Source organism: Sebastes fasciatus, chromosome 9 (assembly GCF_043250625.1).
Source record: "Sebastes fasciatus isolate fSebFas1 chromosome 9, fSebFas1.pri, whole genome shotgun sequence".
Classification (NCBI taxonomy): domain Eukaryota; kingdom Metazoa; phylum Chordata; class Actinopteri; order Perciformes; family Sebastidae; genus Sebastes; species Sebastes fasciatus.
This window is the reverse complement of record NC_133803.1, coordinates 27771508-27798057: the sequence shown is the minus strand read 5'-3', so window position 1 is coordinate 27798057 and position 26550 is coordinate 27771508. Positions and strand designations below refer to the sequence as shown.

At 38.8% G+C, this 26550-nt stretch overlaps 3 protein-coding genes across 18 annotated transcripts; 2 read left to right on the top strand and 1 right to left on the bottom strand.

Annotated features, from left to right (window-relative positions):
• Positions 1 to 948: 948 nt before the first annotated feature.
• On the top strand, positions 949 to 9550 carry tlx1 (T cell leukemia homeobox 1). Of its 2 annotated transcripts, none has more exons than XM_074647028.1 (3): positions 949 to 1625; positions 4343 to 4580; positions 7194 to 9550. In XM_074647028.1, the coding sequence occupies exons 1-3, from the start codon at positions 1160 to 1162 to the stop codon at positions 7402 to 7404; spliced, it is 915 nt and encodes a 304-aa protein (XP_074503129.1). In that variant the 5' UTR covers positions 949 to 1159; the 3' UTR covers positions 7405 to 9550. The 2 variants fall into 2 exon arrangements, with proteins under 2 accessions (XP_074503129.1, XP_074503130.1); XM_074647029.1 differs by having other exon boundaries at positions 950 to 1625; positions 4379 to 4580.
• A 3824-nt stretch (positions 9551 to 13374) lies between these two features.
• On the top strand, positions 13375 to 15676 carry sdhaf4 (succinate dehydrogenase complex assembly factor 4). Its single transcript, XM_074647030.1, has 3 exons — positions 13375 to 13565; positions 13862 to 13975; positions 15076 to 15676. The coding sequence occupies exons 1-3, from the start codon at positions 13487 to 13489 to the stop codon at positions 15183 to 15185; spliced, it is 303 nt and encodes a 100-aa protein (XP_074503131.1). The 5' UTR covers positions 13375 to 13486; the 3' UTR covers positions 15186 to 15676.
• A 1042-nt stretch (positions 15677 to 16718) lies between these two features.
• On the bottom strand, positions 16719 to 26545 carry LOC141774379 (uncharacterized). 15 transcript variants are annotated; one of them, XM_074647012.1, is made up of 31 exons: positions 26424 to 26545; positions 25825 to 26027; positions 24629 to 24817; positions 24298 to 24479; positions 24006 to 24138; positions 23171 to 23281; positions 22935 to 23009; positions 22659 to 22831; positions 22442 to 22537; positions 22281 to 22358; positions 22062 to 22157; positions 21843 to 21938; positions 21660 to 21719; positions 21223 to 21318; positions 21040 to 21099; positions 20821 to 20916; positions 20602 to 20697; positions 20419 to 20478; positions 20200 to 20295; positions 19981 to 20076; positions 19798 to 19857; positions 19579 to 19674; positions 19360 to 19455; positions 19141 to 19236; positions 18922 to 19017; positions 18739 to 18798; positions 17680 to 17739; positions 17461 to 17556; positions 17242 to 17337; positions 17029 to 17069; positions 16719 to 16932 (listed from the first exon to the last, which is right to left on the bottom strand). In XM_074647012.1, exons 2-31 carry the CDS (start codon positions 25999 to 26001, stop codon positions 16835 to 16837), a joined length of 2961 nt encoding a protein of 986 aa, XP_074503113.1. In that variant the 5' UTR covers positions 26002 to 26027; positions 26424 to 26545; the 3' UTR covers positions 16719 to 16834. The 15 variants fall into 15 exon arrangements, with proteins under 15 accessions (XP_074503113.1, XP_074503114.1, XP_074503115.1 ...); XM_074647013.1 differs by having other exon boundaries at positions 22665 to 22831; XM_074647014.1 differs by lacking the exon at positions 22062 to 22157 and having other exon boundaries at positions 26424 to 26544.
• Between the last annotated feature and the right edge of the window lie 5 nt (positions 26546 to 26550).

Here is a 26550-nt window from a genome sequence, read left to right as displayed (position 1 = left end):
TCACAGTTGCCACTTCTGGTCATTGTGCTTTAAAACAAAACTTGACAAGACTAAACGAAGCAGATAAAACATATAACAGGTAAAAAAAACACACACAGTTATAATAAGACAAATAAGACAGTTAAAGTAGATGTAATAAATAAATATAAACAGAAGTGTTACACTAGAAGTATAACATATAAAATAGATGTAATGTAAACAGAGGTAATTGCACTTGTAAAACAGGTAGGGTAGATGTAATAAATAAAGTGTAAACAAATTTAGTATAGGTGTTAAAGGTGTTAAACTAAATAAAGCTTTATAATAGAATAAAGTCATGTGAACATCAGTGCGCGTGAAGCAGATAAATGGTGCATGGTCGTGTTATTGATCTCGTCCAGCTGTTAATCAGTGTTTTATGAAGTGTGCCACATAGAGCCTCCATAGAGCTTCACACGGTCTTTAGCCAATCGGCCCAAAATTGGGTCTTAATCTCGCGCTGTCTATTTGGCACAACAAACATGGTTTCGTATAATATTTATAGTGTTTTGTGGCTCTGAGGTTTTGGAGTTAAATGCACAATAATAGACTTTATCTGAAAAGGAAAAAAAAACTTAAAAATAAATGGTTACAAAAATGTGCAAAATATTCTCAATTGAACAACAAGCACTGCAGGAGAATAACAGTAAATATCAATAGAGACTCTCCTTTTATTCAGGTGCTAAACTAAATAAAGCTTTATAATAAAATAAAGTCATGTGAACATTAGTGCGCGTGTGTGTGTGCTCACGTGAAGCTGATAAATCGTGTATCTTGTGTGTTATTGATCTTGTCCAGCTGTTAATCAGTGTTTTTATGAAGTGTGCCATAGAGCCTCCATAGAGCTTCACACTGTCTTTAGCCAATCGGCCCAAAATTGGGTCTTAATCTCGCGCTGTCTATTTGGCACTTTGATTGATGTCCTCGCGCAGCAGAGAGAAGAGGGGGGGGAGACAAACAGTGCAGCCTCGCGCTCCTCTCCTGCTCTCCTCTACTGCATGCAGACGCACACACGTGCACAACGCACTCACTAGATAACGACTGCTGAGCTCGAGAAGCAGAAGAAGAAGCTCCAGACTCACGAGAGTCCTTCCAGGTGAGCGGCGCGTGGAGCATCCTCTGTTCCTCGCGCCGGAGCACCATGGATCACCTGCAGGGAATTCTGGGCGCGCACCTGCAGCAGCACACGCACCCGCACGTGGAGCCCATCAGCTTCGGCATCGATCAGATCCTGAGTAACGTGGAGCAGAGCTGCATGCTGGGCGCAAGGATGCACGAGCCGGACTACGGGCACGGGGCCTACGGGAGCAGCGGCTCGAGCACCGGTGGGTATGCGTACGGTAACACCGGATATAATGGCACCGCCGGGTCGTGCGGTGCTTATCACATGAACATGAACATGAACATGAATATGGGCATACACGGGAACGGGACTACCGGGAGTACCGGGAGCCCCGCCGGGGTCATCCGGGTCCCCGCGCACCGACCGCTGAGCTGCGGGAACTCCTCCGGTCCAACCGGGAACATCAACAACATCAACAACATGAGCACGATCACCTTCCCATGGATGGAGAGCAACCGGCGATACACCAAAGACAGGTTCACAGGTAGGCCTCATATAATAAAATAACATAAAATAAAATATAACAAAATATAATATAATACAACAACATATAATATAATATAATACAACAACATGCAATATAATATAATATAATATAATGTAATAATTATATATAAATATAATATAATACAACAACATATAATACTCTATAACAAAATATAATATCATATCATATCATATAATGTAACAAAATATCATATCATATCATATCATATCATATAATGTAACAAAATGTAATATCATATCATATAATGTAAAAAAAAATTAATATCATGTATCATATAATGTAACAAAATATAATATCACATCATATAATGTAACAAAATGTAATATATCATATCATATAATGTAACAAAATATAATATAATAATACAGTAGTGTATTTCTTTTTTATTTTATTTTTTATATTTCTATTTTTTTGTGATTAATTTATTTTTTAAATATTATTTGAACCGAAGAGATGTAGACATACAATCAGCAATACAGCAATGAATACAGGTAATTAAAAGGTAATCAAACCATACATTATATGTATAAAGGACTGGTCAGCAATATTAACAAAAATATGACAGACCACAAAAAAACACAAATATTAAGACATTTATATATATATATATATATATATGTATATATATATATATATATATATATACTGTTCATATACATACATAAAAAACATGAGTACTGACTGACATGATACATAATACACTATAGCGTATTCTTAAAAGACAAAACATATTTAGAAATATAGTAAAATTTACAATTGAAGCTGCAGCTTTTTGTTGTAAATCAATTCACTTTTAGCAAAATACATTTAATAGGCCCTACTATAAATACATTATAAAAAAAGTCCATGTGTGTATCCTCCTATTTTTACCTGCCTATGTGTACCCTTAACAGAATTCCACTTCACGTGTGAATCAGTGATTAATGACTCAATATATGGTAATTATTGTAGTCAGTAATTATTAAAGGTCAACAAAGACTCATCACATTTCTAAATCAAAAGAATAAAGTTGAGGTATATCCCAGTCAAGTTGCAGAAATGTCATTTTTGAAAATAACATTAAAACATAAAAAAGAAAAATACAGAAGTTTATTTCCTAGCTTTTTTTATTGCTAACAATTTTCAATACAAACAAGAATCAAACTTTTACAATAAGAAACTCAACAGAAAACAAACTGCTAAAGCTTATAATGTTATTGAAGTTATACAGTACATGTATGTCTGAGTCGTTACAATTCATGAATACAAATTATAGTTCAGTATAATTTAAATCATAATTATAATTTCTACTTATATCCCTCTAATACATTACTGTAAGATAGACTGAAGTATCTCTTGTGTATTATTATTACAAATTTAATGTATAGCCTGCTATATTCTTTACGTGTGTTGTTTGACATTTTACGATGATATGTGGTATTTCTGAGCTGTGTAATCTATCTATTCCTGCTGCAGTCTTCCTCTCTCTTTCTGTACATGCTCCGCCTGTTATTCATATGAATCTACAGTAGTTATACTGATAAGCCATTTTACAACAGAAGACTTGACTGATTTGTGTTATTGTGGTCAATTATTTCATCAAAATGTCCCCTATATGCAGAAAAAACAACATCTCCAAAGGTCTTTGAATATGCCATCTGATAAATACATACATACAAAACAAAAGTTTTGTAAATGTTTCTTGGTTATGGCTTGAATAATAAATAAATAAATTAAAAAAAAAATATATATATATATACACAAAGATAATTACATATATAAATGCATAAAGTTCTTTGGTAATTCCTCCAAAGGTTATTTGGTATAAGAAATAAATGTGTAAATAAATAGAAATAGAAAATGGTAAAAGAATAAATTAATACAAAGGACTTTAAAACAATGAATAATGCAGTGTGACTCTTGCATTCCTAAATTGTTGTAAATTACAGGACAATAATGGACAGTATGCTGTATATAACACTATATTTAACACCTTAACATCAAATATGGACTCCTTGTTTTTAAGCTCTCTCACTCATTTACTGTCTGTCTGCATTTGCCCTGCTTTGACCTGTCCTGTCCTGTCCTGTCCTGTCCTGTCCTGTCCTGTCCTGTTCGGCCTTATACTTTCCTTTCCTGACTTGTACTGTCGTTTCCGTCCACGTCCTGTCCTTTCTTGACTTGTACTGTCCTGACATGTCCTGTCCTCCTCTGTTATGTCCTGTCCTATTTCCTGTCCTGTCCTTTCGTGTCCTGTCCTGTCCTGTCCTGTCCTGTCCTGTCCTGTCCTGTTTCCTGCCATCCTGTCCTGTCCTGTCCTGTCCTGTCCTGTCCTGTCCTGTCCTGTCCTGTCCTGTCCTGTCCTGTCCTGTTCATACTGCCTTGTAATGTCCTGTCCTGTCCTGTCACATCCTGTCCTGTCCTCTTGTCCTCCTGTCCTGTCCTGTCCTGTCCTGCCGACCTGATTCATCCTGTCCTGTACTGTCTTGTGGTGTCCTTTTCTCCTGCCCTCCTGTCTTGCCCTGTCCTGTCCTGTCCTATCCTCTTGCCCTCCTGTCCTGTCCTTTCCTTCCTTGTCCTGTGCTGTCCTTTACTGACTTGTACTGTCCTGACTTGTACTATATTTTCCTGTCCTCCTCTCCTCTCCTGACTTGTACTTGTCCTTTTCCTTTCTTGTCCTGTCCCGTCCTCCTGTCCTGTCCTGTCCCGTCCAGTGTCCCTCTCACCCCTCACTGTAACACGTCGTGTAGGTCACCCCTACCAGAACAGGACACCTCCCAAGAAGAAGAAGCCTCGGACGTCCTTCACGCGGCTGCAGATCTGCGAGCTGGAGAAGCGGTTCCACCGGCAGAAGTACCTGGCGTCCGCTGAGCGGGCCGCCCTCGCCAAGGCCCTGAAGATGACCGACGCTCAGGTCAAAACCTGGTTCCAAAACAGACGCACCAAATGGAGGTGAAGTAACGTTTTAACCTTTTACCAGTGCATTGTTACGGCTACAGAGCGGACAACCTCACCAAAGAGGCTCTGCATTCTTTATGGTGGGCTGGAGGCCCGTTTGGTTCCTAAGGGCTGTCAGGGGTCCTCCAGTGGGTTTAAAGGTCTCCTCTCCTGGAGGCCCCTTGGGTCCCTCTTATGTCATAAAAGCACAATACAAAGATTTTATACTCATAAGTATACTGTTAAGAATTTCCCAGTAAAATAACAGTAAAGAGCTGGCAGCAGGGTTGCCTTTATGTTACTATAAAATTAACATTATTATACTGTCGCTGAAATTTACAGCTTTGTACTGTTAATGAAAAATACAGTTTGAACTGGGTTTTTTTTTATTTCACAGTATTTTACAGTTAATTTACTGTGTAAAGATACATTATATAGCTGTTTTTCAACTTTCTTTTACATTATCTTACTGATTTGTTTTAATGCACTATTTAGGTTGTATTTTTTACATACATTTTAATAAACATTATTTTTTGCCTGGATGAATAGACTTAGCAGGTTACAGACATAGAAATAGTCACACTAAATACAATTAAAGGCACTTGTTAGGAAAAAGGTTATAATAGACTTGTTGACACTTTTCCCAAAATGTCTGTCTCTAGCTGGCTACAAGCACAGAATGCAAACCAGAACAACATGTGAGTGAAGAACAGTAAAGCTAATTCACTGATTTTACAATCATGTACAATGTACAAGCCTCAAATGAGCAGATCAGGTCCCAGAATTAAAAAAATACTGCATGAAACTGTTACTGATGATACCTTAGACAGCTGATCAGCAGTAAAGTGATGTTTTTTAAGAATGCATTATAGTTCAGTTAAAAAACGGCCTATGAGCGTAATTTAACAGGTTTTCTTTTGTGTTAACAGTAAAGCACTGTTTTTAGCAATAACAGGTTAATACTGTTGAAATCCTGCTGTAATTTAACAGCAATTGTTTACAGTGTAATGACTGTTTTTATCGTAAGCTTCCCTCCCACCTCTGTGGTTATCTTCTTCTGTGCCCTTATCTGACAGTTTAATGCACTTTCACACTCATAGTCATAACAAAAAATAAGCAAATATTCAGGTACATCTATCTAAAACTATAATACAATCTAATACATCAGTCCTGCAGTAAATGTTCGGTTTGTGTTGAGCCTGTTCAGAGGTGTATATCCAACATATTGGAGGCTGCAGTTTGTGCTGCTGTTGAACTGTATTGCATTATACTGAGAGGTGTTTCTGTTATTGTGTCTAACCTCAATGATATAAATGGGGAAGACAAAAAAATAGAAACACCTGTCATGAAGGTAAGATTTATTGCAGGAGTTTAAACCTAATAAACACTGACTTTATACAAAAAAAATTTGATCATTTCGGATTCATTTTGGACCCGTCAAAAAATTTAAAATTATTATTCAAAATCATAATTTTGTTCTTGTTCTTGTTTTGTTGTCGTTGTTTTTATTTTCTAAAAGCTCTGTGGATGTATTATTTTATATATATATTAATCTACATAAAAATGTCATAAATAACACCTTTAAAATGAAAAGCTTCCTTTTAATTTAACAACTGTAAAATTGAGTAATAGAGCCTCAAATAACTCCTTATATGCGTTTCTGTGAGGCAGAAATAAAATATCGTAGATGTTTTTTTTTTTATTTGTTTTTTTTTTTTAAAAAGGAAGAAAAATGCTTCTTCGTTCATTTAACTCTTATTTTGGGCAAATCATTTATCAAGAAGAAATATAAAGGACTACTAACATTTTTATACAAGGAATAAAATACACATTATAGAATTATTTGGTATTTGGCTGTGTCATACAAATTAATTTAAAATCATGAATTGATTCAGCAGAAATAAATGCAGTAGGTTATAGAATATTTTCGTAGATAAAAGATAAGAAACATGTTGACTTAATAAGACTGCAATTTTATTTCATTTTATTTTGACATTCTTCGTAGTTTCAACGTTATTTACAATTTATTTATTTGATTTATTTTATGTGGACATAAACAAATCGAGGGTACTAAATAAGAATCTATATGGACCTGAAAGACTGTGGTAAAAACAGTCTTTAAAATAGTAATCGTTTAGCCTAAATGACAAAATAGAGTGGCAAAAAATGTAATTTAAAACTGATTATTTTGTTATTACAAAAAGAAAATGACCTGAGAAATGGAGCGTCTGTTTTTCCAGTTATTGGAATAATTGTAGCTAATAGCCTACTACAATTTTCACAATAGGCCTAATCATTTTTTTTTTTTTGCTATGGCTGTTTTTGTATTATTTAATTTTTCGTTGAAAATGATAAACCTCTGGATTTAATTTTAATTATTAATTTTGTAAAGTCATATTTAATGTGTGCATTGCATACAATAAAACACAATATAAAACACACAATATAACCACCTTTTAAATCAACTGTTTTCGTTATAGTTAATAAAACAAAGACAACTGTAGGAACAACAGTAAGTGCAGTACAAGGTTGTTAATATTAGGATATACAGCGCGTAATTGACGCACTGTGGCCTCTGTGGGTGTGATGTGTGACCTACTCTCCGGTGTCTCCTTGTCGGTGTCTCAGGCGGCAGACGGCGGAGGAGCGAGAGGCGGAGCGGCAGCAGGCCAACCGGATCCTCATGCAGCTGCAGCAGGAGGCCTTCCAGAAGACCATCAACCAGCCGGTGACCCCTGACCCGCTGTGCCTGCAGAACAGCTCCCTGTACGCCCTGCAGAACCTGCAGCCGTGGACCGAGAACACCGGCAAGATCAGCAGCGTGTCGGCCTGCGAGTAGAGCCTGCTACACGGCCTCCAGCTGGGCGTCTGCACTGGTATACATGACTGGAGGGGCCGCAGAGGAGGGCAGAGACATGGGGCCCTGTAGCTCCGTGCAGAGGAGTCCAGATCCTGGTTATTATCAGGTCATCTCCCTGCTCTTATTATCACCTTTCTGTCAGACAGACACTGGTGCTGCAGCCAACAACAGACATGGGTCCCTCAGCACTATATATACTCCCATCTAATGGGGGTCCACACAGTCTGATCTGGATCCTCCAGAGGTCTGCACTGAATCCTCTGCTTCAGCCCTGCAGAGACCAGACTGACATTTTGGAAATATTTCTGGAGACATCATGATGAACATTGTGCTCCAGGAACCAGGACAGACTGGCACCAGTGAGTTGTTGTATTATAGTTGACCTATAAGGGACTTGATGTTTCATAAAACAGCATATTTTCATATTTTCATCTCTGCCATCAGTGTTTATCTGCCATGTTAATGGACTTTTTACTCAACTGCAAAATAATAACAGAGCACTTGTTTAAGCACCTTTTGTATTAATAATCTGACAAAATGAAAAGGACCCCATGTGATGATTTACAGCAGCACACCAGATATCTGTTTATATTTTACCCTTTTTATAATTTAGGAACAAGTTGCACATTTAACAATGACCATATTTTTCACCACATTTTACCACGTTTCACATTTCATGGACTCTTATTTTTGTATAAACACTTTACAAAGTGTATTTTCTTATTTCTCTCTCACCACTGTGCTGTGTGGAAGTGTGGAAGCAGATCTCAGACCTGTGAGTTAAGATAAGCTGACCGCAAGTGTGTGTGTGTGTGTGTGTGTGTGTGTGTGTGTGTGTGTGTGTGTGTGTGTGTGTGTGTGTGTGTGTGTGCGCGTGTGCGTGTGTGTGTGAGTGCGTGCCACCATGAACCCTGACACTTCCCTTTTCTTTCGCCTGGGGCAAGTAAAATGCCACGTTGGGTTAGTAAAAATCTGGTTCTCTCTCTAGGGTCCATGGTGGAGAGGAGGTCGTGTTGCTCTGGCTCTATCTATCTGGCATGGAGAGGAGGTTGTGTTGCTCTGGCTCGATCTATCTCCACTCCAAACAGATAGAGCCAGAGCAACATGACCTCCTCTCCACGCCAAATAGATGGAGCCAGAGCAACACAACCTCCTCTCCACGCCAAATAGGTAGAGCTAGAGCAACATGACCTCCTCTCCACGCCAAACAGATAGAGCCAGAGCAACATGACCTCCTCTCCACGCCAAACAGATAGAGCCAGAGAAACACGACCTCCTCTCCACCATATTCAAGAAGACACTCGTTGATAGAGTCGAGACAAGTGTCTGGCTGCAATGCAAACGAGAGGAGGTTGTGACGTTTGGTTGTTTGTGCTGGACAGAGCGATCGGATTTCAATGTAGACACTGGAGACACACAAAATGTAATCAGGTTAAATTAAATATAGATACAATCTGGATACAAGACGCATTTTAATGCAAGGTGTAAAGGGGTGTCATAGAGACAGACAACCACTCACGCTCACATTCACACCTACGAGTCACCGGTTAATCAAACTACAGTACATGTCTTCGGACGATGGGAGGAAACTCCTTGACATGTTCTAAAGTATCTCCAATGTTTTTGGTTGTGTTGAAGTGAACTGACACTGGATTTCTGGGCTCATTTGTACAAATACTGCTCCTATGTTCCAAAATTCTTGTATGTTGTGTTTCCAACCATCATAGTTGAAACCATATTTTTGTGTTTCAAGTGATCATCCCATCCCATTTATCATAAACTGTTCTCCAGATGGTTGAAAAAGTGGCATTTTGAAGTGCAAAAACATTGGTGGAAAGATGACAAGAAACAGGTCACTCTGCAGGAGAGTCAGCTCTCACAATACAGTCCCAGATAGCAGGAGGGGGTTTGTGCACAAAAAAAAGTCTTATGAAGATTTTACAGTTTATAATGTGACAAAGTTTTATTTTTGTTTCACTTTTCTTTCAAGTTATTTTTCAGAAGGAAAGAAACTGTACACAACACACTCTCATGTTTCCTTTGTTCCTTTTTTACACAGACATCTCACTTCACACAAACGTGTATATTTTGATGCAAAAATATAAACATTCTCTGATGAAAGAAATATCAAAATGTAGTTTTTGTCCAATGTGTGTATCGGAGTCGGCAGTGCATGCTGAGCCAGCAGTGTGTGTGTGTGTGTGTGTGTGTGTGTGTGTGTGTGTGGTGTGTGATGTGACATTCTCCAGGACTGCTTTCTAAAAGGTTGAAGAGGAATGTAAAGGAGAATTTCATCATCCACTCAGAAATATCTGCACTGAGCCGCTTGAGTTGAGCTGCACTGAAACCTCCTGGAATTCCTCACACACACACACACACACATACACACAGACATGCACACGGTTTGACCCTGGGGAGAAAAAGTGGTCACTCACCAGAGCTGATAAAGATGAAGCAAGTTGAGAAAACTATATACCACTCCGCACAGCACGTAGTTATTTTAGTTTTTTTATATATACCTTATTTCCTTCTCAGTATTTGACACAAACCCAATGACCACAAAAGCAGACACGTGTTCTGTCCAGACACCATAAAAATGTTGGCATTGTATGTTTCTGCAAACCGCGGGATACGTTGAATGTCGACGTTTATGAACCAAAAATACGTTTCATAAATACGGTTCATATCAGCCTTGCAGCCTCAACGCCACGTGGTTAACGTTGTGAAACGATTGGTTAGTTTTAGGCAAGAAAAACTACTTTGTTAAGGTTTGAAAAAACATCATGGTTTGTGTTCAAATCATAGACTGTATAAATAGATGGAAGACGCGTCGCCACTTCCTCCCACTGTACAAAAGTGAAGCCAAAATTTTCCGGATAGGAGAGCTGCCATCTTGAGATTTTGACGTAATTTGGAGCCAGAGTCTCGTAGTACTGATCAAAGAGGCAGGTGCCGCGGTATCGACGTCCCGCCCACACAACTACAAGTAACGTCTCCTCTCTTGTACAATTCCCGAGCCTCCGGCTCTGCGACTACTACTACTCAGAGCTGCTGCAAACTTATCACACAAATGAACACTTGAACATTCATCAGCGTGACAAGAACTACCTAAAACAACAGAAACCATCTTTGGAAAAAATTATTTGACGTCTAATTTGACTTTTTAGTTTGACTCATGTCCCATCCTCTAATGTGGAGGGGGCGGGATGTATGACCTCTACTGCAGGCAGCCACCAGGGGGAGATCCAGATGTTTTGGCTTCACTTTTGAGGAGCTGTCATGTCGACCATCTTTATTTACAGTCTATCGTTATACCCTATACCACGTAACTAGTGAGGGATAAAGGTCACTCGATATACAACGTCACTTGCTCTGACTGAATGCAAAAAAAAAATTTAAATAAAAGTTGACATTCAACCTATTCGTGGTTTGCAGAAACATACAATATCAACATTTTTTCCCTGGCGACTGGGCTGGGTCTGAATGGGAGCAAATCCTGGGCTGTTGTACTGTAGCAGCACATTAATGAGCATGATGTTGGAATCATATGCTTAACACATACAGTATGTCTGGGATGTTCAGGTGTCCATGTGGCCATTTAGTATATAGTATGTAGTAGTATACTTTGGCTACAGTTGACCTTGAAAGTTTATTTTTGACCTTTAAAAAAACGTATCTAAAAGCCGCTTACTAGCTCTTTCGAGAGCTTTCAACCTCATCTTGTGCTTTTCATCAGTGGACGGAGTTTGCTCAGATGTCAAAGTTGCTCACTGAAAACATGATGCAATAAAGTCTCAGCAGCTTTCCAAGAGCTTCTGGTGATACTACGAGTCATTTCAGGGTGTTTGTGACACTCTTTTATGATGATTGTGCATGGAGAAAAGTATTTTCGGGGCCAGTGTGCCTCACTTGTTCTGCAATACTGAAAATGGCCACTACACCAAAATCGCCTCACAGCCCAGCGCTGCTCTTATGTACACCAAATGACCAAAAGTATGTGAATATTCTGAAGAATCATTATAGTGTGTGATAAAATAATCTCACAAGCTCTTTCCAAGCTTTCAGCATATCACATTTCCTCACTTTATACTACAGCTCTTCTGTAACCCTGAACTGTCTAAGTGCTCCTCTCATTTCTTATTCATTTCACACAAGCAAAGCAAAACACATTACACAAGTTGCTCGGTCTCTAATTTTAAATAAATCAACATGTCTTGTGTGCTCCATGAAATAATTTCCTGTTAATTGCATCTGTATTGTAACAGCAGAGCGAGTTTGATGAGGCTACAAGCAGACAGTATGGAGGAGTTGTTCCAGTTCAGACTTGTAGGAACAGTGTGACACATTTGCTGCCAAATGAGTGGATTTTGTCTATCACTGCCGCACTCACATAGATTCAACAATAAATATACAATAAACGTATAAATCATTTCAGCCCCCCTTAAATGCTGACCCACAGGACCGTAGCTACCACTGAGGACAGTGAGGTCATGTATTTGGGAGCATGTAGGGGTTTCAGCAACGTCTTACTTGGTGTAATTCAGGTGCTGGGATCCTTTGAGAAGACCTGGAAGCCCTTTATTGAATATCTGAATTATTATCCAGATGACAACAGATGAAAAATAGCCGTTTGGCTAATTCTTATTAATTTGCACTGTCCCTTCTCAAATAAACAAAAAAAGATGCTGCACTGAAATCAGAGAGTTCAAAATAATTGTGTAAAATCAATAAACAGATCTGAGAAAGAGATTGATATCTGAACAATTAATGATAATTAATCCCTAAATGATAAATTATTCTTTCAAAAATAACAATATTTTCTAGTTACTGTTGAAGAAAGGTATGTGAAAATGATTAAACAGTGCAAAATAAAGCTTACGGGTAATTTCTTGTAACCAAACCAGACAAAACATACTTACAATCCTTTATAATCCATAAAAGACTCAAATTATTTACGCAGGAACTGACAAACTCAAAGAAAAGTTATCAAGCAAATTGGAGGAAAAGCATAAATTAGGCTAATACATACAAATTATTACTGTCTTTACATCACTAATTATAATACAAGTACATGCCAGGTTTCTACATATGAAGCTATATTTAATGAAGTGTTGATAATAAAGCTGAAAATATAAAAAGAAAAAAAAAAAGAAACATCACAATGGGGCCTAAATAATACTGTACAGTTATATAGTGCTTTGTTTCTGGGCTAAACCTCAGCTTTACCCTTTAATTTAGAAAATGTGATGAGTCTTTGTTGACCTTTAATAATTACTGACTAGAATAATTACCATATATTGAGTCATTAATCACTGATTCACACGTGAAGTGAAATTCTGTAAAAGGTACACATAGGCAGGTAAATGAGGAGGAGACACACATGGACTTTTTTTTTATAATTTATTTATAGTAGGGCCTATTAAATGTATTTGCTAAAAGTGAAATGATTTACAACAAAAAGCTGCAGCTTCAATTGTATATTTTACTGTATTTCTAAATAATTTTTGTCTTTTAAGAATACGCTATAGTGTATTATGTATCATGTCAGTCAGATGGCTTTATATATATATATATATTTTTGTTTACACATATATATTTATTTTTTTAGATTTTTTACATATATATATATTTTTTATATATATATATATTTTTTTTACATATATATATATATTTATATTGTTTACATGTATATATATATATATATATTTATATATATATATATATATATGTTAATATTTTTAATATATATATATAGATTTTAGATTTTTTACATATATATATTTTTTTATATTTTGTACATATATATATATATATTTTTATATTTTGTACATATATATATAATACTGTACATATATATATATATATATATAGAGCTTTGTCTCCCTCTACTGGCTTCTAATAAACATCAGCACCAGCTTATCATCTATATCCGTCGCTAGGTGATGACGACATATGAGTCATTGAAGCGCGACGGACAACAACAACAACACAGCGTGAGTTGTGTAAGTGTCCGAGCAGCGAGAACATCATTATAAAGACATTTATCTCCTACACTGAGGACATGTCTCTCCTGCGGTTCTGTTCAACAGTCAACAGACATGTTGTGTCCAAGAGTTTATCTGTGGAGTCTGTGTTTACAGGTCAGTGTGAGCTAAAACTACATCACAAACCTGCTGTTTTAACATGTTAAAACGTGTTTTGACACGTTTTAACATGTTTTAACATGTTTTATACATGTTTTATATATCCTACAGCAGGATTTAAAGGTTATGATATATTGGCTTAACTTGGACATTCACCAAAGTTACACTTGGCTACATTAGTTAAGGTTAAATGAGAGCTGGAGGTCATTAATGTTTGTTATGAATGATCCTACATTGTGCTGGCTGCAGACAGATGTGTATTAATCCTGGTGTGTCTGGTTCAGGGTGTTCAGGGTGTTCCCGGGCAGCCAGCGGAGCAGTGAAGGACAAGGAGCCGCTGAAGAAGGCTAAAACCCCGCAGGGCCGGTTCGACACCCCCGAGGAGGCGAGCAAAGCTGCTCTGCAAAGTGAGAATTATGCATTATTATGACTGTCTGTCTTTGATTTGGGCTCAAAGTTGCACTCAGTGATCAGTGAGAGGTGTGTCCTGTTATTTTTAGGCACTTTTAATACAATTGTCAGTCTGTATTGTTTTTGTTTTTTTTCCTTTTTAACAATCATACCTATTTAAAAGGCTTATTTTTTGACAAATTCAGTGTTTTCTTCTCCCTGACTCTTGGCCATTGTTCTATCAGCTCTTTGGTTGTTTTAAATGTGCACTTTTCTAATGCAGGACGAGGCTGTTCAGCAGAGAGGGAACGTTCAATGAATATCACTTGTGTTCAAGTCTTCACTGTGTATTTATCTTGTTCATATCTTAAATAATAATCCAAACTTTAAAAAGAACATTTAGATTTCTCAAGATTCAAGATGTTTATTGTCACGCCGATTATACAAGTACAATCGTGTGAAATGCTTTTTGCTGGGAAGCTCCATTAAAAGTAATAAGTTATATTACAATTATAAAAGGAAATACTTTGTACAAGGCATATTAAGAACATATACATTAAGAACATACAGTATATACAGTATAAGATATATGATTGAGGTATTGCACTTGTTTTTGCACTTTTTGTGTGAGAAGGTGTCGTATGAATTATCTATTTAGAAGTCCGATGGCCTCGGGGGAAAAAACAGTTCCTCAGTCTGCTGGTGAGAGTCCTGGGTGTCCTGTATCTTCTACCAGAGGGCAGGAGGGAGAACAGGCTGTTGTGGGGGTGTGTGTTGTCCTTAATGACCCTCAGGGACTTCCTGAGGCACCGCTGGGTGTACAGCTCCTGCAGGCTGGGCAGCTTGCACCCGGTGATATGTTTCTTCACAGAAATGAATGAAATGTTGATATATAGGCTTGACTGTATGTTTAAAGAGTTGTCTTACACGCACCCCTTAAAATCAAGAAGGCCTCGCGACCCCCGTGAAGCTTTGGCACCCCCCCAGGTTGGGAACCAGTGAGCTAGGTGGACCTAATAAATTGAACACTGTGTGTGCTGTATGCTTTGAAGTAAAGCAGTTGTGGGAGGAAATCAGGGTCTTTTAAACTTTAAACTGTTCACTTGTTGTCCTCCAGAGTACCCCGACGATGTGAACCCTGCCACCAAGGAGAAGGGAGGTCCTCGGGGTCCAGAGCCCACCCGCTACGGAGACTGGGAGAGAAAGGGCCGCTGTGTCGACTTCTAGCTCAATACTCATAACGGTTATTTATCACACCTGTGTTATGGAGATGTAATAGTCAGTCAGTGGCACTTTAACTAGGTGTTAGTGTATACTGGCTGACAAAGGATGTAAAAATTAAAAACAAATGTCATGAAATATGATAATATGTGAAGCTCCAAGACGCATTGTACATTGGTGTTGTCTGACTATATAAGGAATGTATCAGTTACAATAATAAGTTAGAACCAGTCATTTTAAAACAGCATCTGATTTTTTTTTGTTTTTTTCCAGAATTAATCTGTTTTCCAAGTAATAACTGCATGTTTTAATGCTCAACATGTGATCACACTAGGATGACACTAGAGACACTTCTGCTGCCTCATATGCATACAGTTTTTAAACGGGATCTTAGGAATCCTCCTAATGGGATCTGTGGGTGCAGTCTGGTTTGGATGGATCATATGTGATTCCTGTTTGTGTTGTTCCAAAGAAAAATAAAAAAGTCCTTTTATTTATAGGAGTTCTGTCACTGTGTTCTATTATCCTATCATCATTAGTACCATTCATTGTAGTAGCTGTGGCAGTATTGGTAGTGGTAGTATTTGCAGAAGTTCTTGCTACGAGATATATTATATCTAATTATATAATATCACTATATACAGTTTGTTTTGTGATTGCAAGAGAAAATCGGGTATTTGTGGAACAGTTATTGAAACAACTGACTTATGTAGCCTATCTGTTGTTTGCTAAACACTGCCATTAAAATACCTCACTCAATTATTAATCCTGCACCCAGAATGCACCTGTATAAACACCTGTAACGTTACTGTAATATACAATTACAGTAACAGTTAGTGTAAAAGTAGAATACGGTTATGGTAGTGTAAATTTGAATTATGGTAACTTCCCTAAAAACCTTTGGAAATGTCTAACAGTTCGGGCACAATCCTCTCATTCTGGCACAGTATGTATATAATGTATATGCCGAGGAGAGGTGACTGGTTATTAAGCTTGCAAGTGGAATCACCAAGAAAGCTCTGTTACATATAGAAACATACAAGGAGCTGGACAAGGAACACAGAGGTTAAATTATTATTATTATTTTTTATTTTAGGTTCATTAATCTTTGTTAAATCTATGATTTAAGTGGGAGGAAACCGGATCACCCGGACTAAACGTACGCATAACATTTAAGCGTCAATTTAGTCTCCAACCAATCTGACAGGCATGTGTTTGGCCAGTGGGGAGAAACCGGATCACCCGGACTAAACGTACGCATAACATTTAAGCGTCAATTTAGTCTCCAACCAATCTGACAGGCATGTGTTTGGCCAGTGGGGAGAAACCGGATCACCCGGACTAAACGTACGCATAACATTTAAGCGTCAATTTAGTCTCCAACCAATCTGACAGACATGTGTTTTGCCAGTGGGGAGAAACCGGATCACCCGGACTAAACGTACGCATAACATTTAAGCGTCAATTTAGTCTCCAACCAATCTGACAGGCATGTGTTTGGCCAGTGGGGAGAAACCGGATCAACCGGAGAAAACTCACACAAACACCAACAATGCCACCATGCTGCCTGTAAGGACAACTACAAATGCTTTTGTAGCAGAACACTTGAGAGGTCACCTCTCAGGTCTTTTGCTACTAAACCTTTGTAGAAACTGTCAGTCCTGCACGTTCTTCACGTTGCAGCAAGGGCAAATGGCCTTCTTCATCCAGGACAGGAAACGTTTGAAGCCGTTCTTCTTTTTCTTCTTTTTGTCTGAAAATAAATCAACATTAAACACCTCAACCATCCCCAGATTAAACAATATTATGGAATTCTCGACAATTAAGAAACAAGATCATTTCTTCTTACCAGAAGTGTCGGGAGAGAGGTCTTCGTTGTCCGGATGGATCCTGGTGGCGTCCACAGGAGTGGGAGGAAGTGGAGCAGATTGGGGATTAAAAATATAAATGCACACAGAGTTAGTATTTTTGTCCTGCTATTGTCATGACAAAAAATCTGCTTAAATATGGCTCAGTTTCTCTCTTCTGTTGGAGGGGTGAGGTTCAGAGAAAATAATCTTACATTGTTTCACCGTCCTCATCAGACGTCTTTTCCAGGTGTCTACTGTTCTTGGGGCCTGAAGACACAACCATGGAGATCCCGCATGGCAGTGAGTAACTGTTGAATCAAGACATACAATTAAATGACGTTCTTATTGATTACTCTGATCATTTTGCCAATGAATCCATTTCTCTCTTCTGTTGGAGGGGTGAGTGCCATGTTCAGAGAAAATAATCTTACATTCTTTCATTGTCCCGATCAGGAATCTCTTCCAGGTCAATGTTATTCTCGGGGGCGGCGGGCTGATTCGCGATGACACCAGATGGCGGTGAGAAACTGTTGAATCAAGACATACAATTAAATGACGTTCCTATTGATTATACTAATCATTATGTCAATCAATCAATTTCTTTCTTCTGTTGGAGGGGTGAGTGCCATGTTCAGAGAAAATAATCTTACATTGTTTCACCGTCCTCATCAGAATCCTCGTCCAGGTCTGAACCGGATGACGATGAGGAGCTGTTGAATCAAGATATACAATTAAATTACATTCTTATTGATTACACTAATCATTATGCCAATCAATCAATTTCTTTCTTCTGTTGGAGGGGTGAGTGCCATGTTCAGAGAAAATAATCTTACCTTGCGTCACTGTCCTCATCAGACTCCTCATCCAGGTGTGTACCGCTCTTGGGGGCTGAAGACACAACCATGGAGATCCCGCCTGGCAGTGAGAAACTGTTGAATCAACACATTCAATTAAATTACGTTCTTATTGATTACTCTGATCATTTTGCCAATTAATCCATTTCTCTCTTCTGTTGGAGGGGTGAGTGCCATGTTCAGAGAAAATAATCTTACATTCTTTCATTGTCCCGATCAGGAATCTCTTCCAGGTCAATGTTGTTCTCGGGGGCGGCGGGCTGATTCGCGATGACACCAGATGGCGGTGAGAAACTGTTGAATCAAGACATACAATTAAATGACGTTCCTATTGATTATACTAATCATTATGCCAATCAATCAATTTCTTTCTTCTGTTGGAGGGATGAGTGCCATGTTCAGAGAAAATAATCTTACCTTGCGTCACTGTCCTCATCAGACGCCTCATCCAGGTGTGTACCGCTCTTGGGGGCTGAAGACACAACCATGGAGATCCCGCATGGCAGTGAGAAACTGTTGAATCAACACATTCAATTAAATTACGTTCTTATTGATTACTCTGATCATTTTGCCAATGAATCCATTTCTCTCTTCTGTTGGAGGGGTGAGTGCCATGTTCAGAGAAAATAATCTTACATTCTTTCATTGTCCCGATCAGGAATCTCTTCCAGGTCAATGTTGTTCTCGGGGGCGGCGGGCTGATTCGCGATGACACCAGATGGCGGTGAGAAACTGTTGAATCAAGACATACAATTAAATGACGTTCCTATTGATTATACTAATCATTATGTCAATCAATCAATTTCTTTCTTCTGTTGGAGGGGTGAGTGCCATGTTCAGAGAAAATAATCTTACATTGTTTCACCGTCCTCATCAGAATCCTCGTCCAGGTCTGAACCGGATGACGATGAGGAGCTGTTGAATCAAGATATACAATTAAATTACATTCTTATTGATTACACTAATCATTATGCCAATCAATCAATTTCTTTCTTCTGTTGGAGGGGTGAGTGCCATGTTCAGAGAAAATAATCTTACCTTGCGTCACTGTCCTCATCAGACTCCTCATCCAGGTGTGTACCGCTCTTGGGGGCTGAAGACACAACCATGGAGATCCCGCCTGGCAGTGAGAAACTGTTGAATCAACACATTCAATTAAATTACGTTCTTATTGATTACTCTGATCATTTTGCCAATTAATCCATTTCTCTCTTCTGTTGGAGGGGTGAGTGCCATGTTCAGAGAAAATAATCTTACATTCTTTCATTGTCCCGATCAGGAATCTCTTCCAGGTCAATGTTGTTCTCGGGGGCGGCGGGCTGATTCGCGATGACACCAGATGGCGGTGAGAAACTGTTGAATCAAGACATACAATTAAATGACGTTCCTATTGATTATACTAATCATTATGCCAATCAATCAATTTCTTTCTTCTGTTGGAGGGATGAGTGCCATGTTCAGAGAAAATAATCTTACCTTGCGTCACTGTCCTCATCAGACTCCTCATCCAGGTGTGTACCGCTCTTGGGGGCTGAAGACACAACCATGGAGATCCCGCCTGGCAGTGAGAAACTGTTGAATCAACACATTCAATTAAATTACGTTCTTATTGATTACTCTGATCATTTTGCCAATTAATCCATTTCTCTCTTCTGTTGGAGGGGTGAGTGTCATGTTCAGAGAAAATAATCTTACATTCTTTCATTGTCCCGATCAGGAATCTCTTCCAGGTCAATGTTGATCACGGGGGCGGCGGGCTGATTCGCGATGACACCAGATGGCGGTGAGAAACTGTTGAATCAAGACATACAATTAAATGACGTTCCTATTGATTATACTAATCGTTATGTCAATCAATCAATTTCTTTCTTCTGTTGGAGGGGTGAGTGCCATGTTCAGAGAAAATAATCTTACATTGTTTCACCGTCCTCATCAGAATCCTCGTCCAGGTCTGAACCGGATGACGATGAGGAACTGTTGAATCAAGATATACAATTAAATTACATTCTTATTGATTACACTAATCATTATGCCAATCAATCAATTTCTTTCTTCTGTTGGAGGGGTGAGTGCCATGTTCAGAGAAAATAATCTTACCTTGCGTCACTGTCCTCATCAGACTCCTCATCCAGGTGTGTACCGCTCTTGGGGGCTGAAGACACAACCATGGAGATCCCGCCTGGCAGTGAGAAACTGTTGAATCAACACATTCAATTAAATTACGTTCTTATTGATTACTCTGATCATTTTGCCAATTAATCCATTTCTCTCTTCTGTTGGAGGGGTGAGTGCCATGTTCAGAGAAAATAATCTTACATTCTTTCATTGTCCCGATCAGGAATCTCTTCCAGGTCAATGTTGTTCTCGGGGGCGGCGGGCTGATTCGCGATGACACCAGATGGCGGTGAGAAACTGTTGAATCAAGACATACAATTAAATGACGTTCCTATTGATTATACTAATCATTATGCCAATCAATCAATTTCTTTCTTCTGTTGGAGGGGTGAGTGCCATGTTCAGAGAAAATAATCTTACCTTGCGTCACTGTCCTCATCAGAATCCTCGTCCAGGTCTGAACCGAATGACGATGAGGAACTGTTGAATCAAGACATACAATTAAATTACATTCTTATTGATTACACTAATCATTATGCCAATCAATCAATTTCTTTCTTCTGTTGGAGGGATAAGTGCCACGTTCAGAGAAAATAATCTTACCTTGCGTCACTGTCCTCATCAGACTCCTCATCCAGGTGTGTACCGCTCTTGGGGGCTGTAGACACAACCATGGAGATCCCGCCTGGCAGTGAGAAACTGTTGAATCAACACATTCAATTAAATTACGTTCTTATTGATTACTCTGATCATTTTGCCAATTAATCCATTTCTCTCTTCTGTTGGAGGGGTGAGTGCCATGTTCAGAGAAAATAATCTTACATTCTTTCATTGTCCCGATCAGGAATCTCTTCCAGGTCAATGTTGATCACGGGGGCGGCGGGCTGATTCGCGATGACACCAGATGGCGGTGAGAAACTGTTGAATCAAGACATACAATTAAATGACGTTCCTATTGATTATACTAATCGTTATGTCAATCAATCAATTTCTCTATTCTGTTGGAGGGGTGAGTGCCATGTTCAGAGAAAATAATCTTACATTGTTTCACCGTCCTCATCAGAATCCTCGTCCAGGTCTGAACCGGATGACGATGAGGAACTGTTGAATCAAGACATACAATTAAATTACATTCTTATTGATTACACTAATCATTATGCCAATCAATCAATTTCTTTCTTCTGTTGGAGGGGTGAGTGCCATGTTCAGAGAAAATAATCTTACCTTGCGTCACTGTCCTCATCAGACTCCTCGTCCAGGTCAATGTTGTCCTCGGAGGCTGCAGGCTGAACCATGACGACACCGGATGGCAGTGAGACACTGTTGATTCAAGACATACAATTAAATGATGTTCTTATTGATTACTCTGATCATTGTGCCAATCAATCCATTTCTCTCTTCTGTTCGAGGGATGAGTGCCATGTTCAGAGAAAATAATCTTACCACCTTTCACTGTCAACACCAGACGTCTTTTCCAGGTGTGTACCGTTCTTGAGGGCTGAAGACACAACCATGGAGATCCCGCCTGGCAGTGAGAAACTGTTGAATCAAGGCATACAATTAAATTACGTTCTTATTGATTACACAGTCATTATGCCAATCAATCAATTTCTCTCTTCTGTTGGAGGGGTGAGTGCCATGTTCAGAGAAAATAATCTTACATTCTTTCATTGTCCAGATCAGGAATCTCGTCCAGGTCTGAACTGGATGACGATGAGGAACTGTTGAATCGAGACATACAATTAAATTACATTCTTATTGATTACACTAATCATTATGTCAATCAATAAAAAAAATTCTTCTGTTGGAGGGATGAGTGCCATGTTCAGAGAAGATAATCTTACCTTGTTTCACAGTCCTCATCAGAATCCTCGTCCAGGTCAATGTCGTTCTCAGGGGCTGCAGACTGAACCATGATGACACCAGATGGCGGTGAGACACTGTTGAATCAAGACATACAAATAAATGACGTTCTTATTGATTACACTGATCATTGTGCCAATTAATCCATTTCTCTCTTCTGTTGGAGGGATGAGTGCCATGTTCAGGGAAAATAATCATACCACGTTTCACTGTACAGATCAGACGTCCCTTCCAGGTGTCTTCTGTTCTCGGGGGCTGCAGGCTGAACCATGATGATCCCAGATGGCAGTGAGACACTGTTGAATCAAGACATACAATTAAATGATGTTCTAATTGATTACACTGATCATTGTGCCAATCAATCAATTTCTCTCTTCCATTGGAGGGATGAGTGCCATGTTCAGAGAATATGATCATACCACTTTTTTCTGTCCAGATCAATGCTCTTCTTGGGGGTTGCAGGCTGAACCATGATGACACCGGATGGCGGTGAGACACTGTTGAATCAAGATATACAATTAAATGACATTCTTATTGATTACACTGATCATTGTGCCATGTTCAGAGAAAATAATCATACCACTTTTCACTGTCCAGATCAGACGTCTTTTCCGGGTGTGTACTGTTCTCAGGGGCGGCGGGCTGAACCATGACGATCCCGGCTGTCAGTGAGATACTGTTGAATCAAGACATACAATTACATGACATTCTTATTAATTACACTGATCATTAAGCCAATCAATAACATTGATTCATTGGGGGCACCAGGCATACAAACAGATGCACACAGGACTTACCAGGACCTGAGGGGGGGTATGCTGTCGTGGTAGCGCCTGGTTAAGAATGGGTGGTTGGAAATAGCATTAGGGGAAATCCTCAACCCCCCATCCCACCTGAGCATCTCCTTCAACAGATCAATGCATGCCCCCCTCTGATCGGCTTCTTTGTCATTGTATTTCTCCAGACGCATCTGGTTTAGGATACAAATGGAAAATACAACACTGGTCAAGTCTTTTTCCTAAATCATGAAAAGACAATAAATGAAAATCACTTTTTAGCAGCTAACCACCTACCGCCTTCAATGTTTCCAGAGAATGGAACGTGTCGGGCGGGGCGTCTGAGGAGTCATCTGCTGATCCCGGGTGCTCCTGAAGCGTGTAAAAGAAAGTTTAACATATTTAAGATACATATATGTCAATATAATTAGCTGATTACTTGTAATAACTGTAGAAAAACTTTTTGTTTTAATAAGAGGAGGAAGGTTAAAGATAAATTAACAATTGGAAAAGTAAAAGAATGTGTATTATACCTTCAGAATCCACTCATCGGAGATAGTTTTCTCAAAGAACATCTTGGATCTCAGACCAGCGTCGATGAGGTGCTTCGGTGGTGGACCCAGGAGGTCGATCATGGATCGGAGCTGGATACAAAACGCATCATAAAAATAATCATTAGTAATGCCACCTATATCTTTTGTCATTAAGCATTGCTATGGTTACAATTATAACATTCATAGCAATTGTACTACGTGCTTTGCAGCTGCCAAAAATAAAGAATAACACCAGAGTGTCACACAGTAGATAATCAGACTTGAAACTACTTTAAAAAAGATCTAAAAAGAGGCACTGGTCTGGCAAGCCTCATCTGTGTTGTAGCTTTCAATTAGGAACGCCCAGTTTCCAATCAAATTTAGGCCTCGATACTCCTCATTTAAGTGCTACCAGCTTGATGCTCTAGCTTGGTTGAGCATGCGCTTTAGCTTGAAAAGAATTCACTCGGATGAAGCCAAACACGCACTCAAAGTTGTACCAGGAAGTAGCTCAGCAAAAAACGAATGGACCTTTACAGTCCATTAGTTTATTAACTGTTTGTTTTCATTTATAAATAGTATTTCATATTTGGACTACTGGTTTAAAACTCTGATTGTGTGTGCTTGTGATTCTCAACTGAAAAGAATGATTTTCAAAGTAATGAAAATGAGTTTCAGTTTGTAAAAAACAAAAAACAAATAGAGGCCCAATCATTCTTTAGATAGCAAACTGAGGCTGGCCATTTAGGGAGAGTTAATAAATGCAGCAGTACTTTGTCTATTCAGAAATAGAGTGGAAAGCAGGCAGAGAGTTGTTTTGTGGTCAAATACTCACTGTGTCATGGCTGTTTGTGTCGGGGAAGAGTGTCCGGCCAGTCAACATGATCCCCAACACGCAGCCCAGAGACCACATGTCGATGGCCTCAGAAAACGGGAGTCCCAACAGATTTTCTGGAGCGCTTAAAAACCTTGAATGAAATGAGGAACATTGATTTAATAATCAAAGCAAAACATAACTTGGAGTTACAAACTAAATAATAGCAGCAGCACGTTTTTAACAGAAGGTGGGGAGTATGCAGCCCTGAATTCAAGTATTCTCAGTTTAAAAAATTATCGGTGTTTCTTACCTGTTGTAAACCGGCTCGGCATCCGTGTCCGGCTTGACATCAGATTTGTATATTGCCTTGCCGAAGTCAATGAGTTTCACCCTCAGTGGAATTCTGTTGCGATTCGTCAGCATGATGTTGTCTGGTTTCACATCAGTATGGATCATGCCCTGCATCTTCAGGCCATACAATGCGAATGCCAGCTGCAAGTAACAATGATAATATTAAGAATGAAATGTAGAGATAGAAAATTTGATCACATAAAAACAGAACTCCAAAGTTACAAAGTGCTTGGAAGTGTGGAGCACAGTTCGAAAGTGACAGAGCTTTAAGTTTCTTGCCGATGCCCTACCTGCTCAATGACTTTTCGGATGTCCTCCAGATGCATCTGGCCGCCTTCTTTTCGAATGTAGTCCAGAAGGCCGATATCCAACGTCTCAAACTTCAGACCAGTCTTGCCGTTATTGATGACCGTGCCAAAAAAATCCACAATGTTGAACCTGGTCATGTTGTGCTCCCTGAGGTCTTCTAGCACTTTCACCTGGGGAGACATGAAATGTTAACTGATATGTTCACATGGACTAACTAGCCATTATCAACAACAACAGTCATCACTACTACCCAGAAATATTAGAAACACTTGATGGGTGGAAGTGACAAAGATTAATTGATAAAAAAAAATGGTGATGAAAATGCATTTGAATTGAAGAAATGATCAAGTGATTTTATTAATTTAAAGCCGATTTGACTAAAACAGTCGTTATATGATGGAAACAGAGCCATGGTTCATCATTTTCCGCGTCTTACATTCGTCAATCACAACACAAAATTGCTATTTGTCATTTAAAGAGGGGCCTCAAGGGTGGAAGTAACAAAAACTAATTGGAAGGAAAGGGAAGTGATGAAAATGCTTATGAATTAATAATGGAAAAATAGATTGATAAATTTGTTAATTGGTTTGATGAACTTGATTGACATTTTATTTGAAACAGTGTTGATCTGATAATCACCTGTCGACCATTCATCCTTCACAACACCTAAATGACATTTATAATTTACAGCACGCAGTGTTTGTTACTTTCACCCAAAATGTCAATTATAAACCACGCCCACTGACTACAGTGCAGGCAAATGTCTTTTTTTTTTCACCCTTGAAGCCACTTTCCTTAAATGATAAATGGCAATTTTGTGTTGAGAATGATGAATGATGAATGTAAACGGGGAAAATGATGAAACATGTCTCTGTTTTCATCATATCACAACTGTTTCAGTCAAATCCTCTTTAAATTAATCAAATCACTTGATAATTCAAGTATATTTCCTCCAGTTCAAATATTGAGCGTGATAGTCTGTGCTGCCCATTCATGGTCTGGGACACTGTACCAGTCAGGCTCTTTGTTACCACTTTGGTGTAGTTTTGTATATAGTATGCAGTACTGCCATTATTACCATAGCCATTAGTACATACCCCACCCCACCCCATTTTTTCAAATGTCTATTTTACACCCATGAAATCAAAATCAGTCATCAAAACAAACAGTGTCCTACCTCGTGAATGAGGTCGTTGCCGTTTTTGCCAATCTTCACAACCATAGTCTCTCTAGTGCGTGGTTTCACACACTTGATGACTTGTGCATTATTGCCTTCAGCCAGAACTTTCTGGTACTCATATCCTCTGGGGATTGGGAGATGGTCCTTATTTGAGTTGTTCGCTGATGTATTCATTTTCTCTCAAAGAGCTGGAAAGTGAACTGGGAACAAAAGAGAAAACGTTTTATGTATTATGTTATGAGTGCTGATTGAGCTCAGGTTGTTGAGACTTACTTTTTCAATATCAAGTTGGTAAATCTAATCTACATTCTCACAGATTATAACACACTTGCAAAACTGCGTGTTACATTTACTGACACAAGCACATCATTTGTTTCATTATATATTTCACAGTGTTGTAGAAAAATTGATTATCTCTATGACCTCTCACCTCAATTAAATTTAGAATAAGGGACAATAGGTGGCTACTTTTAATGACTGACTAAATAGATCTTAATATTGTATATTTCTCTCCTATTTTCCTCCTCTGGTTGTAAATTAGAGGATTTTAGGAGCTCAAAATGTTGTTACATAGAGAGCAGTATAGAGTTACTCACCTTACACAGTTTGGCTTCAAAGTTTGGTTCTTCGGTTTGGTTCGATTTACCTGACAAGGAGCTTGTTGCCTTGCTTCTTGTCTGTCTGGTAGGACTTTCTCATCACCTTATGTAAGCTCTCAGTTCT

Bases quoted from the DNA above. Each gene is read 5' to 3' on its own strand.
- sdhaf4 (XM_074647030.1), top strand. From the start codon at position 13,487: ATGTCTCTCCTGCGGTTCTGTTCAACAGTCAACAGACATGTTGTGTCC. The intron at 13,566-13,861 runs GTCAGTGTGAGC...CAGGGTGTTCAG, and splicing joins TGTGGAGTCTGTGTTTACAG to GGTGTTCCCGGGCAGCCAGC. The intron at 13,976-15,075 runs GTGAGAATTATG...GTTGTCCTCCAG, and splicing joins GAGCAAAGCTGCTCTGCAAA to AGTACCCCGACGATGTGAAC.
- tlx1 (XM_074647028.1), top strand. From the start codon at position 1,160: ATGGATCACCTGCAGGGAATTCTGGGCGCGCACCTGCAGCAGCACACG. The intron at 1,626-4,342 runs GTAGGCCTCATA...TGTCCCGTCCAG, and splicing joins CACCAAAGACAGGTTCACAG to TGTCCCTCTCACCCCTCACT. The intron at 4,581-7,193 runs GTGAAGTAACGT...TCGGTGTCTCAG, and splicing joins AACAGACGCACCAAATGGAG to GCGGCAGACGGCGGAGGAGC.
- LOC141774379 (XM_074647012.1), bottom strand. From the start codon at position 26,001: ATGAATACATCAGCGAACAACTCAAATAAGGACCATCTCCCAATCCCC. The intron at 21,720-21,842 runs GTAAGATTATCT...TCGATTCAACAG, and splicing joins GATGAGGACTGTGAAACAAG to TTCCTCATCGTCATCCAGTT. The intron at 19,237-19,359 runs GTAAGATTATTT...TTGATTCAACAG, and splicing joins GATGAGGACAGTGACGCAAG to TTTCTCACCGCCATCTGGTG.